The sequence below is a fragment of the Caloenas nicobarica genome, chromosome Z (assembly GCF_036013445.1).
Source record: "Caloenas nicobarica isolate bCalNic1 chromosome Z, bCalNic1.hap1, whole genome shotgun sequence".
Lineage (NCBI taxonomy): Eukaryota > Metazoa > Chordata > Aves > Columbiformes > Columbidae > Caloenas > Caloenas nicobarica.
Genome location: NC_088284.1, coordinates 89,662,175 through 89,678,102, shown reverse-complemented (window position 1 = coordinate 89,678,102; position 15,928 = coordinate 89,662,175). Strand labels below are relative to the sequence as shown.

Genomic DNA, 15,928 nt, shown 5'->3' with positions numbered 1-15,928 from the left:
GCAGAAATCACCTGTTTTCTGTAACGTCTGTAGCACAAAATAGTACTGCCTGTGTTCCAGGTGCTCTGGCCTCTCTAGGGAAAAAACCAACAAACAAATAAACCCCGCTGCTTTCTGTAGTACTACTCAGAATTTTTTACTCATCTTTTTTGGTGTATAAGGTTTTTAAGGTCAAGATTGTAGATAACAAATTTAAACATAACAAAATTAGAAGTCTTTCACCATCAGAGCAATAAGTGTGGGAATTGTTGCACAGGACAAAGAGAACAAAAAAAATAGACTGATTTCTAGAAGTTGGGTGCTTGGGCAGTTTTGAATGTAACTTTATGGCTTGCATACCTAGGATGGTAGAAGAAGTAATTTGAGTTGTAACTGGAGTCCTTTTCAGTTCTGTGCTCTTGATATCTTAAATATTTTCTGCATTCTTTACAGGAGGGATGCAATTGTTCTGGGGGAAGTTCCGTAAGTGTTATTTGTTCACTATACATTTTGGTTTACTACATTATTTAACTGGAAAATTATCTGTGGTCCTATTTATTTCTAACTTATTTATTTGAATGTACCCTTAATTTTATACTAGTTGTTCCTTTAGTGACTTAGATATTACTGACATGGTAGAAGTTACTTCTCATTATGCCAAGATGAAGAATTCAGAATTATAGAATCATTTAGGTTGGAAAAGACTTTTAAGATCATTAAGTCCAACCGTTACCTAGCACTGCCAAGTCCACTGCTAAACTATGTTCCTGAGCACCACATCTGCACGTCTTTTAAACACCTCCAGGGATGGTGACTCAACCACTTCCCTGGGCAGCCTGTTCCAGTGTTTTACAACCCTTTTAGTGAAGAAATTTTTCCTAACATCCAATCTAAACCTCCCCTGGTGCAACTTGGGGCCATTTCCTCTCAATCCTACCACTTGCTACTTCAGAGAAGAGACCAACACCCTCCATGCTACAACCTCCTTTCAGGTAGTTGCAGACAGCGATCAGGTCTCCCCTCAGCCCCTTTTCTCCAGGCTAAACAGCCCCAGTTCCCTCAGCTGCTCCTCATCAGACTTGTGCTCCTGGCCCCTCACCAGCTTTGTTGCCCTTCTCTGAACTCTCTCCAGCACCTCAATGTCTTTCTTGTAGTGAGGGGCCCAAAACTGAACCCAGGATTCAAGATGCAGCCTCACCAGTGCTGAATACAGGGAAATGATCACTGCCCTGGTCCTGCTGGCCACACTAGTTCTGATACAAGCCAGGAACCTTAAAATGTGGCAGAAAGGTTTATTCTCTGACCAGTATTTACAGAGATGTGTATATATTTTTAAAAAAATCATTAAATAGAAGAATTAATTAACAAAAAAATATGTCATGAACAGAAGCTAAAATAATCTCAAAAATATCAAGCCTACAAAATTGCCAACTGTAAAAGTTGTCTCAGAAGTCAATGTTTACCAAATAAAAAACACAAACAAACAAAACCCACCAAAACAAACAAAAACCCCCCACCCACAAACCTGAGCCACTTCTCATTTGTGCTTTTAAGCCCATATGAAATTATTTAAAGACTGAAATAGGGTAATACATGCTTTCTAAAGCAAATCATATGTGGTCAATCAACATGTAATATGTAATGTAATATGTAAAGGACGTGCCTGCACATTGGGTAGTGTTCTTATTTTCTAGGCGGTGAGTTATGCACAAATACAAAATGATACTTTTTAATTTATGGTCTTCCAGGCCAAAAAAGACTATTTGCTATCTTGGCAAGTTAAGAAAAGTAAGTGAAATGTAAGTGTAATTTCATTTCAGACTGTGATATTTTTCCTTTAAAATATCTTAGAACAGCCATTTTAAGATTTTGTTTTATTTTCAGTTTATGATCAGACAAAGGCTAATTTTTCTTTTTTTTTTTTTAACTTTTTTTTCTTTTTGACCTTACAGGGTGGATCCCCTACCTTAGTCAGAAGTGATTCCTCTGCAAACGTAAGCACTGTTCACCAGCTTGTAAGGATGCCCCGTGTTTGTTTTGTTAATATAATGGCTAGAGAGGTTAAAAAGGGTCAGTACCTAACATTAGTCATACACTTGTGAAAATAAGCTACCTTAGTTACAATTAAAAATACACGCAGAACATTCAAGCAGCACTTGCAGTTTCTTTTTCCGTTTGAAATAGTATTCATTTAAAGACAAGTGCCATTTGGCAATGTTTGAAAAATGCTGTTTGGCACAAATGCAGGTATATAACAATATAAAGATTTACTTTGGGAGTCAGTTCCATTGACTTCCTTGGAATTATGCCAAAATACCCTCAAAGACATGGATTTATGTGTTTGTATTCCTCTTAAACCATTTACTACAAGAAAGGTTAGTATTCATAGACCAGTAATTTCCCTATCAGATGGGTAACTCTTTTGCAGGAGAGTCCTGTTTACAGCATTCGCAAGACCAGTTCTGTTCATCGTGTGTTAGAAAGTCATGCTGGGTGCATCACTGCAGCTCTGTATGTGCTGCACTAAAGCAAGAAAAAACATTTGGGTCTTTTTGTATCTAGCACAGAACTCTGTGGCATTGTTACCAGATTGCTAACTGATATAAAGCTGACTGGGACACAGCTACATAAATGTACCATACAAAAATCAATATTACGTGACAAATAGGACTAGTCTTGTGCTCCCTTGTTGGAAGGAGGAATGTTTATATATCTACAGCCACAAAAATATTCTTACCTACCTGTGTTCTACATCCTTCATATTACTGATGTTGAGATTTGTTTCCTATGAAACTTCCAATTAGGACTGATTTATTTTTTTTACTGACTTGGCCATCTTTGAAGAGCAGTTCAGAATCAGAGAGTATGTATAAAGACTGAAGGAACGTAGTGATTGTGTCTATGTCAACAAGTACTGCAAACTGCTGGGGCTGTTCCACTACACAGAGTGAAAAAAATCAGTGCTGATGAACTGACAGCCACGCTATACACATTTCAGGAAGGGTTTGCTCTGGTCCTTACACTACCTGAAAGCATTAAGTGTGCCCCTAGAGAGCATTCTACAATTTAGTTTAATCTGAAAGGCATCCAATTACTTCACTCCGAGACCACTCCATGGTGCAAAACAAGCCACAGCACGTGGGGACTCTCGGGAGGTTTGTCTCAAGGGCACACTCCTGATCTGTACTTTAATGTGTAGACACACCCAGTACCTCAGCATGGGTGAATGTCTTTTGCAGACTGAACGTAGATTTTAGTCCTTCCCCAACTCTATATTGCAGTCTACCTCAGAACATTGTCTTTAGTATCTTCTTTACAGCGCAATTAAAAAGTCATTTTACATAGTTAAGATTTTATATGAAGGACACATTTCTGATAGATGCTTAACATTATATACTAAATACAAACCAGTTTCATTTCTTTATGAGCTTAGCAGATCTCATAGAAGCTCAGAGTCCTCAAAAGGGTCTGCAATACCCTGCAGGAATTAACATTAAAAGCTTTTTGGGGGGATATCATCCTTCAGTGTGCCAATTTTAAACTGAAAGAAACTGCCACTCCTTCAGTCAGATACTTTGAAGTGAAATAACTGGTATTTCCTTTGTGAAAGGGCTCTAGAAGCAGCAATTCTGTTGGACAGGTACACACTAAATTTTTGATGTATTAACAAAGTAGGGAAGGCTAAATTTTATATTTTGAATGGATTTCAAACCCCCACAAAAATGTTTAAAATAGAAATTGAAATGCTGCTATCCTTTCAGAAGATTTGCTTTAAAGTAGAGAAAAATAACTAGTTCTTTCTTTTTCTTTTTTGTTTTTTTTTTTCTTGTTTTTTTTCTTTTTTTTTTTTTCTCCAGGGCTCATCTTCTTCTGGAGGTAGCCACTACAGCCAGTATGGTGGACAGGTACACACTAAATTTTTGATGTATTAACGAAGCAGGGAAGGCTATATTTTATATTTTGAGTGGATTTTAAACTCAAACAAAAACGTTTAAAATAGAAATTTAAACACTGCTATCTTTTCTGAAAAATTGCTTTAAAATAGTTCTGTTAGAGAAAAATAACTAGTTTCTTTCTTCTTTTATTTTTTTTCTTTCTTCAGGGCTCATCATCTTCTGGAGGTGGCCACAACAGCCAGTATGGTGGACAGGTACACACTAAATTTTAGATGTATTAAGAAAGTAGGGAAAGCCAGATTTTACATTTTGAGTGGATTTTAAACCCAAACAAAAATGTACAAATGTTTAAATAGAAATTTACTATCCTTTCTGAAGATTTGCTTTAAAATAGTTCTGTTAGAGAAAAATCACTGGTTTGTTTTTTTCATTTTTTCTTCAGGGTTCATCTTCTGGAGGCAGCCACCATAGCCAGTATGGCGGCCAAGTAAGTACTCGTTCCAAAAGGAGAGCCAGCTTGCCGCTTTTGTAAATGAGGGTTATTCACAAACTCGAATTCAGTTTTCATATGGGAAATATGTCTAAAGAGCAAAACCTCAGTAAACTAAATTCATCGTTGGGTTTGATATGTCCTAGAAGTTATACATAAGACTTTTTAGCAAGTAGTGCCCTTGTTTGTGTGAAACATGTGCATAATGAAGTTCAAATAAAAAATAGGTGTGGGGAAAGAATTAATCAAAATGTAGCATTTTTGATTCCTAGTGGACCTAATCCCATTAAGAAGAAAAACAAATCCAATCTCCCCTCTTTAAAGAGACCTCTTTGTTGTATGAGGTTTCAGTCAACTTGCTTGGTTTGGTTTGCAGAGTCCCGCTAGGTTGCCAATCTTTTACCACTAGCTTTGGCCCAGGATTCAGCTTTCCAAATAAAGACATGCCATTCTCCAGAAACAAGGCAGTAGGGGGTTTATTGCCTTACAGCCTTGCTTAGGAACTTGAGTATTTCCCCAAGTTACCTTGTAAGGCTTGAACTCTAATTATTAAAGCATATGGAAAGTCCTGCTCACCTGCCTTCACCCTTACCTGGCTCTCTTGCTCCTATTGGCCTGGGAGAGTCATGTTTTGATTTAAGGAAATCCTACAGCAGGTAATTCACTTATTTGGTATTCTTTACAGGACTCTTATTCCTCTGGAGCTAGCCAGTATGGTGGGCATGTAAGCTCTTTTTATATTTTGTGTTATATATTTGTTTTACCATCATTTAACTCTTATCAAGGAAAGGATTATGAAGATAGCTATCTCAATTTAATATTTCAAGAAACTTTATAATGATCTATTCTCTGTAGTAATATTGTGAATCCAAGGAAGACGAAAATATAGGGTTTATTCTGGGCAGATTACAAACAAACAGTCAAATAACAAAATACAGATGTCTTTGCTGTCCGTCTCCATCAATCAGATATTCAGAAATAACTGATTTTGAATATTTTTTTCCAGGGGTCATCTTATGGAGGCAGCCATTCTGGTGGACAAGTAAGCATTAATAGTCCCCACTTTTGTAGTTTCGACCTATGCAAACTTGTAGTTTATTCATTGTATACCCAGCTGTCTACCTTAGCTTTATTTATCTTAGTCTAAAATGTCAGTAAATTTCTCTCTGTAGCACTCTGGTGCTACTGTAATTAAACAAAACAAGTTCAGATGAAGACCATTATTTAAGAGTAAGAAAAAAATAGAACTTGAAATACATGGTTGACTCAATTGTCTTCTGAAATTTTCAGGACTAGAAGTCGTGTCTTTCTGAAATAAACTAGTAGTTCATGAAGTTGACCAAAATTTTTAAAAGCCTCATGAAATCATGCTATGATTCTATGAAATGGGTGTAAAGAAGTTTTATTTCCTTTTTTGTTGATATTCAGGGTCCAACTTCCTCAGGAGGCATACAGCATGGGGGGCAGGTGAGAATTCTTCTCTCGTAGTGTTTCCTACTTCATCCAAAAGACTTGGTAGTTCTCTGTGTAAAGTAACATTTTAAGGAGATTTTTTTTCTTGTTGTATTTCATTTGTTGCTTGGTATAAAGTAGTTATAAATGTATGTGTTATAAGTCCACAGGAGAGTTTTTAGGAGATGTAATTTCTGATGCATCATGGTAAATGCAGATGAGTCTCAGTCCTTTTTGCACAGTCTGGTTTAGTCTACTCGGTTTTGCACTGAAAGAAATTAGGTACTTCTCCCTCATATGGAGCGTGGTTTAAGGGAGTGCTATGACATGGATACAGAGATAATTTAATTCTTTTTGTTCAGGGTTCACCGCTTTCAGGAAGCAGCCAGTATGGAGGACAGGTGAGAAACTCTTCCTGTATAGTCTTTATCCGAAAACCCAGATTGCATTCCTTCTCTATCTCAACCTGCAGAATACCTCACTTCCTTCAGCAAAATGCAATATCAAAGTTGGTATCAGAGGAGCAGTGTGTCTCAGGAGGGGAACAGGGGAGTGGGGCAGGAGTTACGTGCTCCTGTGAAATAAAAGTTGAGGGATAGGGTTCCCAGTGCTGCCTAGTGGTATAGCCCTTAATATAGAGTGAAATCCCCAACAAACTCATCCTTGGCCTCTGAAAACATTTATGGTCAGATTTATTGGAGAGGGAATTAGAAGAGAAAGAGATTTCTAGTCCAAATACAGTCTCCTAAAACTAGGTATATAATGCTACTAACTCATCATCAGTATTATGGAAGATTCGTGTTACAAACCATCCCTAATTTGCATAGAACACATAAATGAACAGGTTGTGTGTTTATCTTCCATTGTACAACAGAGAAATAAAATAGTCTGTCTTTAAAAAACCCTTAAAGAAGCTTTTTGATAGAGAAATAATTGGTACCTTTTCTTCAGGGTTCATCTTACTCCGGTGGCAGCCATTATGGAGGACAGGTGAGAATTGTTTTTCTATTTATGGGTTGTTTTTTCTAATGTTCACCTTTCTCTCTTTTTCTGGTTTGTGAAAAACAGAATATTTTATAAAGGGGTGGCTTATAGCAGAACAGTGTTTAAGCAGAACAGATGAATATATGACCTGCTGCTGCTTCAGCCCGCTCAGGAATGTAAAGCATAGGAGGCTGCCCTGAGCACACAATCCAGTCCAGCAGCGCCGCTCACACCTGCCTATACTGACTTGGATTTAAACTTCGTTCAGTTTAAACAGTAGGCGTTGTAAAGGCTAATAGATTTCAGTAGGGTTATAAAGGAAGTGTTCACATTCCCGTGACATTTAAATCAATGGAAGACAAGTAAAAGTGGGTTTTTTTTCTGTGACATCATAAGTTAAAGAATGTGCAACAAATATAAATACTTTCTCATTTCTTTAGGGTATAGCTTCTTCAGGAAGCAGCCAGTATAGTGGACAGGTAAAACTTCTACTTTCATAGTATTTGCAGTTTTAGAACACAGTTCATTAGGAAAACTGAACTGTATTTTTTTTTAAAAAGGAACATTCTAAGAGAGAATAGCTTTAGGCTAAACTGAGTGAGGATTGGTAAGTATGGGTCTGTCTGGTATGTCAGGCCATGTTATGAACAAATGATGCAGTGGTCTGTGTGACGGCATGCGAATGCTTCCTTACACAGATCAGGGTTCAAGAAGCCCAATTTTGTTGTTATGTTTAAACAGAAGCAATTTGAAAGCCTAAGAACAACGGAGAACAAATGAGAATGTTACACCATAACACAGAAATAAGCAGTTTCTCATTTTTTCCAGGGCTCTCCTTCAAGAGGCAGCCAGTCTGGTGGACAGGTATGCTTTATTTCTACGCACTCTTCAGTTGTGCTCCTGTCAGGCACTCACAATTTACTTTGAGTCTTTCCTTCACAAGAACTGTTGTCCTTCACCACTGTCCTTTTTGCCCAAAGCCTCAGCAACATGTTATTTTCTTTTTTTTGTGTCATTCAGACATCCCACGGGCCAGAGCAGCCAGTAGTAACTGTCTGAATGGCACTTGTATGGGAGGTTCTGTACCTGCTTTGGTGCTGAACATTTTTCTTACACATTGCATGCAGATTGAGTGTGGAAAGTGAGACACTGAATGGTGAAGCCCTGGCCACCTCTCAGTTTTATTGGAGCAGAAATCACCTAGCAGGCCTCCACTGGAAGTCATCTTTAGTGTTTTCTGTAACGTCTGTAGCATGAAAGAGTACTGCATGTATTCCAGGTGCTCTGGCCTCTTTAGGTAAAAAAACCCCAAACATTCTGTAGTACTACTCAGAATTTTTTACTCATCCTTTTTGTGGGTAAGGGTTTTACTGTGAGTTTTAAATGTGAAATTAGAAGACCATATTTAAAAATTTGATCATTAAGTGCACAGCTACCCTTAAAGGACAGTGGAGACAGAAAGAAACTACTTTTTAGATGGAGCTTGGTGAGTCTGTGAGCAGGATTTTATAGTCCATATTCTTGCAGTAGCAGAATGTGAGTTTTAGTTTACTGATTCAGAGGCCTCTTTGAGTCATAGACTCAGGAAAATAAGTTTGGTTGTGTTTTATGCAGAGTGGATGTGTGTGCCCCGGTGGAAGTTCAGTAAGTATTCTTCGTATATTTTTCATACTATCTACACATACTGCAAAATTCCCAAATAACTGTATTTCTTGAAATAATTCTATCTGTGAATTTATATGTATGATGAAAGTTTTTTTCACATTGTGCTAAAATGGGAACTTTTGAACCTGCTTAGGAGAAAAACATTAAGTGACTTGCAGCTGTGATATTGTTATATTCAAAACTAGCTACCCAGATACATTCCTATTTTCAAAGAAACACATATGAAGTAAAATGCACTTTCCCCACCCTGGATTAAAAGTAGTAGTAGTGTTCTCCAATATCTGTATTAAAGGAAGATTGGAGCTAATTCTGTAAAATATCCAGACATGAAAAACTGCTTCAAAGCATTTAATTTATTTTGGTTTGTAAGAGAGGCCCGGAACTTTCCTAAGAATCTGTCTCCCAAATATCTCATAGTTTATCTGCTGGGTTTTAGACGTGTGTGTAACAGTGCTGCTCTTATGATGGTTATTAACAGTATGATTGAACTAGTGAAACTTAGATCGAAAATCTCGGCCCAAAATGCTTCCAAGTAGGAACAGAACAATCCATTAAAAAAGTTAAGGCTATTTCCATTTTTCTGTCTAGTTAGTACATTCCCTATACTTTTGTAAATACTTTAAAAAGAAGACAAAACAAACCACTATTTTGCTGAAATTAAGCTAATTTACTTTTGAGGGAGAGTTCAGCTTTCTGTTGTCTCAGTATAGTCAAAATTGCTTAGATGACTACTACACTTTCTCAGATTATGAAGTCAAGCAAAACCCACATGCCAGAAGTACAGCACTCATGGTGTATATGCTACTTCTGAGAATCAGAAGTGCTGAAACAACATGTAAATTGTCAGCTTCTCTTTGCAAGTAAATAATCTGAAGGAATAAGGATGAATTGAAATTAAATCCTTTACTTGTTTAATCTACCATATAGAATTACTATACTAGTAATCAGGGCAAATTGGCCACTGCATTAAAAACTGTGTAAAGTTCTTCCAGCTAATCAGTATCATGAGTATGGTTTAGATTGGGTCCAGGTTTTTTTGATGCCAGATGGTATTTAAAAAAATTATTTACAAAATTTTCACATTCTTTTTACAGATCTCATCATATTCTGGAAGCAGTCCATATAGCGGACAGGCAAGCAACTTTTCTTTGTTTTCTAGATCTTCTTCCTATGTGCTATTTATTAAATGAAAAATATGATGCAATGCATATACTGCCAGTCAGTTTTTCAGCATCATTTTACTCCGTTTTTCAGAGTCATTTTACTCTCAATCTGAAAAAAGGGACCATTTTTCAGTAACTGAAATGGAGTAGCATGAACAAACTTCAATTTAAAGATAGATGCATAGATGATAATTTTAGTTGTTTTACCTCAGAATGCCTCTTATCTCAAGCGATAATTTTATTTAACCGTTTTTATGTTTCAGTTTCACATTGCTACCACACCAGTTCAAAATCTATCTTCTGTGTTATTTTTCAATCACCATATTGAATTTTTTTTTTGCGTTTGTTTAGATTACATACTTGGAAATTTGGTACAAAATATACCAATAGATATTTATTTGAAAATATAAATTCCACTGGGTTACCCACAGTGATACCACTTTTCTCATCTTCACCTGCAATTTGAGTCTTTTACTGTAAGCAGCTCCCTGTGTATATTTTGGAGACTTAGTAGTTTGTCACTGATCAAGAAATCTTAGTAGCCCAAATAGTTAACAGATGTAATGGATGGCTATCTAATAAGAAGGTGGAACACATTTTTCATTAGTATTACTCTGTTCACTCTGCTATACTAAAAAATAATTTAGTTTCTTTTTACTCCGTTGGCAAGCATTAGAGTTCAGTATCACGCTAGTAAAAGATCATTTCTTGTAGCATGGAGAGGAATTTTAAAAGCTACAAACCAAATTTTTCCGAAATTACTTATTTGAAATAATAAGGACGCTCTTACAAAATACACATGATGCTCTCTGAACATGTTTTACCTAGCAGAAAATCACAAATAAAGTAGATTATTTTTTTTGCCTTGAACAGAGCCGTACTTAAAGACACTTTATATCCCTATATTTATGTCAGAGAATAGTCATAGCAGGTGTTTTCTGAGTGTTTGCCAAATTTACTAATTTGAGCTGTTAAGGAACTTAAAGGAATCAAGTCAGAAGCCTTTCACTATATCTTTTTAGATTAATATACTTTCCAGATTCCTACTGACACCTCCTGCCAAAAAGTCTTTCTGTGATGTTTCATTCTGAACAGGATTAAAAAAAAAAAAAAGTAACTGCTGTTATTCTCCCAACACTTAAGCACTTACATTTCCTGTGATTTTTTTTTTTTTTTTTTTTTTTTTAATAGGGATCTTCTCCCTCAGTAAGCAGCCAGTATGGTGGGCAGGTGAGTATATTTTCTTCCTCCTCCTATCACTCCCAACTCTTTCCCTGTACTGTCTAGCTCAGGTCAGTTACTTGATGCCGAAAAATACATTCATCTGGTCATTTTCCTGACCTTGAATAGTTGAGGTAATATTAACTCGAGTCATTTCAGCAAGCTGAATAAAAGATTTGGTTGCAATGAATTACCGCTCTGTGTAGAAAATGTTCCTTTGAACATACCATAATTACTATACTGTATTTCATAACACCACTTTCTTGATTCAGAATAACAAATTGCCATTATTTTGCTGGGCTGTAGATAGCTTAAGCGTTGGGTACCCCTGTTGCTCTTGGTTCAAACAATATCCAAATAAGTTTGTCCTAAGTTGGGCAAATTGTCTCAAGACAGTGATAGAAGATTTTTTCATTCAGTTAATAGATGTTTGATTCACTTCTTGCAGGGCTCAAGTCCTTCTGGAGGCAGTAAACAGGGTAAACCAGTAAGTAAAAAAAAAAAAATCAAGTTTACCTTTTTTTTTTTTAATAAGCCTGTTAAAAAAATAATATCCAGTTAGTTATGGACTAGACATTTTTCTAATAATTACTTAAATAAATGCAAAGAGTGTCACACGGTTCACTTATCTGGGATAATCTCAACAAATGCAAACATAATAATTATTTTCACACAGTTCCATAACTCTAAGCCAGTGTTTTATTCTGTAGCTAAACTAGTAATCACAGAATTATAGTACAAGATCTTTGTAATTTTTTTTGTAAGGGACTTCTGCACACTTATTTCTGTTTAAATTCATAGTAATTATATACTTGTGCTCAGGGCTCACTTTTTCGTTTGTTTTATATGCATTTGTTTTTTCAAAGAAAATACTTTATTATTTTTGAAGGAAATTATAGTTGACATTTGACTATGTGTATTTTCATCTTTTCCCATTTCAGACCACTTTTTTACTATGTAATTTAGACCTTGCTCTTGTTGTCATTCAGTGGCAGGAGATACAAATAAGCATACACAATGTTTTAGTTTCTCTTCTATAGAAAATAAGATGTATTCACCTGTTATTAAAAAGAGGGCACAAATGTTACATTTTCTTATATGTGAATCATAAAGGTGAGACATTTTGTGTACCATATTTGATGGCATTTCTTAAAGAGTCATGCTTGTAAGATTTGTTGGCAATGCCATTAAAATGAGCAGAGCAACTTTGCCAGAAAACTGAATAAGATTCTTGTTGAACATCTAATTTTTCAATATCCACTTTTATTTTCAATTATCTTCATTATTAGAGCTTTCTTCAAGTAGGGCTGTAGAGTTAAAGGACTCTAACATTTACCTTTTTTTAAATTCTTGCCCCAAATCTAACTGTAGACTGATTCCAGGTGAATTCATGTTTAATTGCACCTTATTTTTTTCTTTCTATATATTAAACATATCATAACTACAAAACAGCTCTTTCTTCTTGAGAACTTGGAACTGAATCCTCTGACTAATACATCATTCAAAAGAATACTTGTAACAGAAAGATTTAAATATCTGTACTTCAGATAAGATTTCCCTGGGATTTTTGGATGACTGGACACAAAATAGTGTTCATTCTCCTGTGGTCCTTTATTCCAGATAGCAAGAATATACTGAAGCAGAAAGAGGTTTAGAGTCAAAAATGGGTATATTTTTTCAGGGCTTGTCTTCCTCAAGAGGCAATGATCAGGGAAAGTCAGTAAGGATATTCTGCTTTCATTATTCCACAATCAAGTTAGAAGTGTGGATATTGGGTTTTTTTTAAATAGATAACAATAATGAGGGTAAAAATTAAAATTATGTTACAATGGTAAATTTCTGAGAAAAATGACCAATAAAAATTGGAATATTTTGTTCAGACTTGAACTTTAGGATGAGGCAGCATTCATTCCTCCCACAGCAAAGTTTTTATATACTCTGTTACTTACTCATAGGAACATGCTTGGACAATTCTATTAAGAATTATGTATTTAAATATCAGGATAACTGTTTCAGTTTGAAGCTTTGTAGTTCAGTCAATGATATGTTGCTGTGAAGGACATTGCTGTGCTGACTTGAGAGCATTCAATTAAAACAGGGGAAAAATGTGCAAGGAAAAAGGTAAAATCAAAGTCAGTGTCAAAACTACCAATATCTACGGCATTTTCAAGACGGCTGTGTGCTCTTTTGATATAATTCACTAGCAGTCTCATATAATAAAAATAAATGGTTTATAATGATTTTACAGGGCTTGTCTACCTCAGGAAGCAGTTATTCTGGGAAACCAATAAGAATACTTTTGTGACTGTGTTTTCCTTTTCTTTTCTTAGTAAACAAAGAACCTGGGTGGTTGGTAGAGCCATTTCAGGATGATTTGGTCTGAAGAGAACATTCTGTATTAGTTCCATTTGTATTAGAGCGTATTTAAAGAAATCGCTGTGAAAAATATGGCCTCCGCCTCGGAAAATTATTTCAATATCAGTGATATTTTAAATCTGAATGTGTCTCGCTTCGCATTCCAGTTAGTGGCCTTGTTACATTTTTCTGTCCTCTATTTTTAAATTACTGTTTTCTGTGTAGATTTTCATGGGCTCTGCTCAGTTAATCCTTCACTTTTTTTCTTTTTTAATAAGCTAGGTTGTTGAGTTTTTCACTGGCAAGTTACCAGGTTTTGCACTTCTTTTTTTTTTTTCCTTCAGTACTTATCAATTTTTAACTGTATGGAATATGATAATGGAATGAGAGGAAAATAGACTTTTGCCCTTCCATCAATTTTAGCTGAAATTTGCAGATGTAAGATGAGAATAGAGTGTGTAACTAAAACTATTTCATTTATTTATGCAAAGCTGCTTTCCTCTTGAACAACTTAACACAACGCTGTGAGTTCAGCTACTAAAATTTTGTTGATCACAGGCAAAACTGTGTTTAAAACCATTGGGTGGGAACACTTCTAGATTTATTTGTTTGTTTATTTTCAGAATTCACCTTCCTCAGGCAACAGTCAAGTGGTAAGCACTTTTCCTCTTTGTAGTTTCTAGTCGTTTCTTCCTATATATATTGTAGAAAACAAAGTGGTGTTTATACTGTGAGGTATCTGTCACATTTCCTGTATCTGAACAAATGTTTGAGAATACATGTGCAACATAATAAATGAGAATAGTATCAATAGAAATGAGGAAAAGTGAGATCACATAAGTGCTTTATACTTTTGATCCTGCCTGGCACGTGAAAACTGAACACCTGTTGATTTATGTGCACTATAGATGTGGCACATTATCTTTGTAACGTCAGAAGTGTCTACATAATAGAAGGGGCTAACAGGAAAATATTTCCTTGAAACTTTCTATGTTTTTATAATAGTAAATAGAACTACTTTGAAGTGGGTTAATCCAATTGCGCCTTTTTTTTTTTTTTTTTAATAGAGCTCTGCTGGGAAACACTCAACTCCCCAACTCCTGCTGTTATTCAGTGTTCTGAGTGCCTTTGCTCTCTCTGCTGCTACATCAAAGTGGTCTATATGAACTTCTGAAGAGTTGCTTGGCATCCTAGGCATGGATTATATTCAGTAATATTAGATTAATTACTTGATGTAAGAAAAAAAAGTACCCTTAAGTCAAATTGTCAAATGCTACTTGGCTGTTCTGTTGTATGTCTAGCTAGTATGTCATGCTTCTCATTAGTTTACTTTTGGTTTTAGTCATTAGTAGATACCATTAGTTTTGTCACTGTTTTAGACGTAATTTTAAGAGAGTATGTTGTACCCTACCTGTATGATTTATTTTTATTTCTGATGGGGAATGTGATGAACACCTACCTGAAATCTGATTGGTGCAAGAAACGTTTAGAAAATATTTGGTTATTAACCAAAGCAGAGGAGATCAAACAATTTGTTGTATATACAAACCGAGCACCGTGCCTGGTTATCATCGCATAAAATAAGGCTAATGTAAACATCTGAAAAGATGCTAGAATAATATCCGAATATTTTTTTTAGTCTATTGTAATCAACTACATGTTCAATATGGAGGTTGCAAAGCAAAAAAAAAAAAAAAATTCATTAGAGAAGCCAAACAGCTTAGAGGAAAGAAATGCTGAACTCTGTTCACACTGATTGCAAATACCTAGAGTTCTGTAGAGAAGCATATGAGACAATGCAGCCCAGATTAGGCTGATACTCTAAAAGCTGCTGAAAAACAATGTATTTTCCCTTGGGAATGAATGGGAATTTAATTAAGTTCATAAAACTGATAGTTATCTTGGCTCCTTTTCGCAAGTATTTAGTCTAACCTGTGATACCTATCTGCAAGTTTAATTTCAAGAATGCTGCTGACATGTGCAAGCAGGTACAGTCAATGCGGTCACAGAAAGCCCGTGGCCCATTTTGAGCTCAGGCGCAGCTCCGCAGCTTGCAGCAAAGCCGCCTCCTGTGCGCGCAGCGGCCGCTGCGGCGCTGGCACCGCGTTGGCAGTAACGGCGCCGCCGCCGCACCGGCTGCGGCAGCCCCGGCCGGCTCAGCAGCCGTGCGCGGTGTTACTGCCCTGCCTTCTCCTGAAGCATACTTCTAATTAATGTCTTTTTGAACATCTGCCTGGTACTCAAATTAAATTTCATTCGTCGCATGCTTGTCTCCCATGGTTTACAATTGCAATCGATGAAATATATTTCCATTCAAGTTCTGCTGCCAGCTTCAGTGGGGACAGGATTTCATGCCCCTGTGCTGTGCTGCACAGGACACGCTGTCCTCTGCCGACCATCAGCAAATCAACCCAAGTGCCTGAAGCCGTGACTGAAGCATAAAGGAGTTTTGCCTAAATACGATCTTCGGAATGTGTTTCTGCGCGCTCCATATCTTAGTTCGAACTAGCCTTGCACTTCTTTAATAAATTTCTGATGGATTTCATACGAGCCCTCGCGCCCTTCGGCGCGGGCCCCCGTTAGCAGCCCGCCTGCCCGCGAGCCCCTCGCTGCTGGTGGCGCCCGCCCCGCGCGCAGCCTCGCGGGCGGCGGGAAGCGCGAGCCGCGGCGCGGCACCTCCGGCCCCCGCCTCAGCCGCCAGCGTTCGCCCCCCGGCCCCGCGT

At 36.8% G+C, this 15,928-nt stretch overlaps 1 protein-coding gene across 18 annotated transcripts in view; it reads left to right on the top strand.

The window, feature by feature from the left end:
• LOC136001489 (hornerin-like) overlaps positions 1-15,663 on the top strand; it is an 82,885-nt gene extending 67,222 nt beyond the window's left edge. For 17 of the 18 annotated variants that reach the window (XM_065655847.1, XM_065655848.1, XM_065655849.1 and 14 more), the window contains 17 exons: positions 433-462; positions 1,932-1,973; positions 3,837-3,884; positions 4,082-4,129; positions 4,318-4,362; positions 5,051-5,089; positions 5,372-5,407; positions 5,794-5,832; positions 6,180-6,218; positions 6,769-6,807; positions 7,630-7,665; positions 8,416-8,445; positions 9,561-9,599; positions 10,821-10,859; positions 11,299-11,337; positions 13,829-13,858; positions 14,273-15,663. In XM_065655847.1, the coding sequence (XP_065511919.1) occupies positions 433-462; positions 1,932-1,973; positions 3,837-3,884; positions 4,082-4,129; positions 4,318-4,362; positions 5,051-5,089; positions 5,372-5,407; positions 5,794-5,832; positions 6,180-6,218; positions 6,769-6,807; positions 7,630-7,665; positions 8,416-8,445; positions 9,561-9,599; positions 10,821-10,859; positions 11,299-11,337; positions 13,829-13,858; positions 14,273-14,371 (717 nt within the window). In that variant the 3' untranslated portion in view covers positions 14,372-15,663. The remainder of the gene's footprint in view (positions 1-432; positions 463-1,931; positions 1,974-3,836; positions 3,885-4,081; positions 4,130-4,317; positions 4,363-5,050; positions 5,090-5,371; positions 5,408-5,793; positions 5,833-6,179; positions 6,219-6,768; positions 6,808-7,629; positions 7,666-8,415; positions 8,446-9,560; positions 9,600-10,820; positions 10,860-11,298; positions 11,338-13,828; positions 13,859-14,272) is intronic. The other variant, XM_065655851.1, reaches the window with a different exon arrangement.
• Positions 15,664-15,928: the final 265 nt, after the last annotated feature.